The sequence below is a fragment of the Panicum virgatum genome, chromosome 3N, assembly GCF_016808335.1.
Source record: "Panicum virgatum strain AP13 chromosome 3N, P.virgatum_v5, whole genome shotgun sequence".
Classification (NCBI taxonomy): Eukaryota; Viridiplantae; Streptophyta; class Magnoliopsida; order Poales; family Poaceae; genus Panicum; species Panicum virgatum.
The window spans coordinates 11,592,356-11,596,210 of NC_053147.1; the positions used below are offsets into that span (position 1 = coordinate 11,592,356).

General features: G+C 51.5%; 1 protein-coding gene across 2 annotated transcripts; it reads right to left on the minus strand.

Annotated features, from left to right (window-relative positions):
- Nucleotides 1-860: 860 nt before the first annotated feature.
- On the minus strand, nt 861-3,009 carry LOC120664280 (UDP-glycosyltransferase 73E1-like). 2 transcript variants are annotated; one of them, XM_039943421.1, is made up of 2 exons: nt 1,441-3,009; nt 861-1,087 (listed from the first exon to the last, which is right to left on the minus strand). In XM_039943421.1, the coding sequence occupies exons 1-2, from the start codon at nt 2,986-2,988 to the stop codon at nt 1,034-1,036; spliced, it is 1,602 nt and encodes a 533-aa protein (XP_039799355.1). In that variant the 5' UTR covers nt 2,989-3,009; the 3' UTR covers nt 861-1,033. The 2 variants fall into 2 exon arrangements, with proteins under 2 accessions (XP_039799355.1, XP_039799354.1); XM_039943420.1 differs by having other exon boundaries at nt 1,438-3,008.
- Nucleotides 3,010-3,855: the final 846 nt, after the last annotated feature.

Below are 3,855 nucleotides of genomic sequence, written 5' to 3' on the forward strand. Positions count from 1 at the left end.
AAAATGCATTGTGATATCCACTACCACCATGCAAAATTTTAAATTAAGATTCAACTTATATGTGGTGGAATAAAAAGAACAAATTCCGTTAAAGGGTAAAATGAACCAAATGAGATAGTTTAAGGGGTAAAAGGAACCAAAACATAGTTTAGGGGGTTATTCAGACTTTGGTTATACTTGAGGGGGGTAATTTGGACTTTTTCCTTAAAATAGGTAATTACTAGTACTAGTATGATTTACATGTACTCTTACAAAGATTTCGTTAAAAGATACGTACGAGCAATTGAATTTATAATTTTTGGTCGCTTAATAGTATATATCGCTCAATGTACAGTATCGACAAAAACATCACCCGAAGCAGGGGAGACAAGAAAAGACTCGTTGCTTGCAATGTTCTTGTTCGAACAGAGAGCGATGGTTAGGTACATAAAAGTTGGCAATACTTGTTGGAGACAAAAGTTGCATTGGAGGAGATGGCACACTTCCAAACACAGCCAGCAAGGGCACGGATAAATTCGATTTAGGCCCAGTTTAAGTTCTCATTCCGTAAACACAAAAACGCAAAATTTTGCGAAGGAATCTTACTAATTTGAAGTACTAAATAAAGTCTATTTACAAAACTTTTTACATAGATGAGCTGTAAATCGCGAGACGAATCTAATGAGCCTACTTAATGCATGATTTGCAACAGTGATGCTACAGTAACCACCCTCTAAATATTAATTTATCATGAATTAATTAGCATCATTAGATTCGTCTCGCGATTTACAACCCATCTGTGCAAAAAATTTTATAAATAGACTTCATTTAGTACTTCAAATTGGTAAAATTCTTTTGCAAAAAAAATTTGCGTTTACAGGGAACTAAACACGGCCTTATTCGCATACGTGGATTCCAAGTCATGGATCAAATAAAAGCCAAAAAAACATCAAGAAGAGCATGGAGTAATACCAAAGGACAAAGGGGGTACAGCCGTACAGGTTTCGGAGGTTTGTACTTGCCATCAGAGTACGAACCCAAGCATTCATGAAATTCAGGTGACTTTGGACGCCACTGGGAGCGTGCCATCTGCGTCGCCCATCTTCTTCTCGGCCATGTTTGGTTAGGTGTCAAATCAAATTTGCACAAAAAGACGAATGCCCGCATGGAGTACTAAACGAAGTTTATTTGTAAAACTTTTTTAGGAATAGGTGTAACCTTTCGAGACGAATCTAATGAGCCAAGTTTCATCATGATTGACTACAGTGATGCTACAGTAACCGCGCTCAATCATCCTCTAATCGTGCAGTCAAAGGCCTCATTAACTAGAGCAACTGCTACAGTACCATAATTGTGGAGGTAATTTTGTAATTAGACTTTATTTAATATCCCTAATTAGTGGTCAAAGCATCATTTCTCTCTCATCAAAACATTTTCACACTTCATCCAAACATGGCCCTCCTCGCTCTTGCTCGCGGCCTCTGACACACCAGGAGCAGGAGCCACGCCCGCCTCCTTCCGAGCGAGCTCGGCGATGTGCAGGACCATGTTCCTGACGTCAGTGTCCGACGACCCGCCCTCGGCCATCGCGGCCCTCGCCTTATCGGCGAGCTCCTTGGCCCTAGCCCGCCGCGCCGCGTCGTCCATCAGCTCGGCCACCACCCTCCCCACGTCGTCCCTCCCGACCTGCACCTCCAGCAGCTCCCCGGGCTTCACGTGCCCCACGTGCGTGGCCGGCACCTTCACGCCGGCACGGACGCCGACGCCCAGCACGTCCACGGCCAGCGCCTCGTTCAGGAACTGGTCGGCGAAGTTCGGCCAGGTCAGCAGCGGCACGCCGTGGGAGACGGCCTCCAGCGTCGAGTTCCACCCGCAGTGCGTCAGGAAGCCGCCCACGGACCCGTGCGACAGGATGGTCATCTGCGGCGCCCACCCGCGGACGACCAGGCCCCGGTCCTTGACACGGGCCTCGAACTCGGCGTCCAGGCCGGCGGCGTCTTTACCCGCCCAGATGAACGGCCGGCCGGACGCCTCCAGGCCGGCGGCGAGCTCGGCGACCTGAGCTGGGAACAGGCGGGCGATGCTGCCGAAGTTGACGTAGAGCACGGACGCCGCCGGCCGCGCGTCGAGCCAGGACGCGATGCGCTCGGCGTCCATGGCCGCGCGGTTGCCTCGACCCGCCATCGTGTCCGCGCCGGTGTTGAGGAGGCAGAGCGGCCCGACCGCCCACACCTTCCGGCCGAGCGCCGCCGCGTAGCGCTCGACGAACGCGCCCTCCAAGGCCGCGCACGTGTTGACGAGCAGGCCGTCGGCGGCGGCCTCGGCCTCGAGCAAATCCCGCCGCTGCCTCTCCAGACCCGGCCAGTGGAAGAGCCCGGGCGACGTCGCCTTGCTGACGACCGCTCGCACCGGGAAGTCCGGCACCTCCAACGGCTCGAAGTCGCCGGGCGCGCTGTCGTACGCGCCGTGCCTTTCCAGGTTGTGCGCGGCGAGGACGAAGAAGGCGGACGGGCCGTGGAACAGCAGCGGCGGGATGCCGAGCCGCCGCGCGACGCCCGCCGCCCACGGGCTGCACGAGTCGGCGACGAGGCAGTCCGGGCGCCGGGGCAGCGACCGGAGGTACGCCTCGAGCGGCTCGGCGAGCAGCCACAAGGCGTCGTGGAAAGGGACGGCGAGGGATACGTCGGTCACCATGTCGAGGTTCTCGAGGCCCTCGGGCAGGCCGAGCGCGGGCCCCGGGAAGGCAAGCTCGGCGAAGTCGACGGCGAGCCCCGCCCGCGCGGCTTGCTCCAGGGCGGGCCTGTTGCGCGCGACGTTCACGGGCGTGAGCACGACGGTGGCGCGCGCGCCGTGGCCGGCCAGGAGGCGCGCCAGGTCGAGCATGGGGAGAACGTGGCCCTGCGCCAAGAGCGGCACCAGCACGAAGTGGAGCTCCGCCGCCATGGCACTATCCCCTCGGTACTGGAGGATGCGATGCAGTCCCCGGTGCGGGCGGCCTGAGGTGGGCATGGTGTATTGGTAAGTCCCGGGTAGATTTTGGGCGTGTTTAGTTCCCAAACCACAAAATTTTGGTTGTCAAATCAACCGTTTGATATGTCGTGCAGATTTTTCGGACACTAATTAAAAAACTAATTTCAGAACTCACCTGGAAACCGCGAGACGAATCTTTTGAGGTCTTTGACCGCATCATTAGCACAAGGGGTTACTGTAGCATTTATGGCTAATTATGCATTAATTAGGCTCAAAAGATTCATCTCGTCGTGTACATCCAAACTATGCAATTAGTTTTGTTGTTTAACTACATTTAGTACTCTATAGGAAGAAGCACAAATTTCGAGGTGAAAATTTTTGGAACTAAACCCACCCTTGGATGAGCCGTTCCCGTGCAACAGCGTTTTTACTACGGTACCTTCTATAGTACCATCCCTGCAATTATTATTTTTGCCTTTTATCATTTCGGGCATCGTAGCGCTCCTGACATTTCACGTGACGCTCTCAAAGTGCGCGCGCGCACTCTCTCTACTGTACTAGTTAGGGGTGTTTTGGAATAGAGACTTGAAAAAAGTCACAGGGACTTTTTAGTATTTAGAAGTATTAAATAAATGTTAATTATAAAACTAACTGCAGAACTTTGGAGCTAAACTGCGAGACGAATCTAATGAGGTATCTTAATCCATAATTAGCGAATAGTTAATGTAGCATCACTGTAGCAAATTATAAATTAATTAGGCTCATTAGATTCGTCTCGCGAAAAAGCACTCAGCTGTCAAAAAAACATTTATAAACAGATTTTATTTAATACTATAAAATAGTAAAATTTCTTTTGATGTGATAGAGACTTCTGAAAAAGTTGGGATACAAACAGAGCCTTAACTC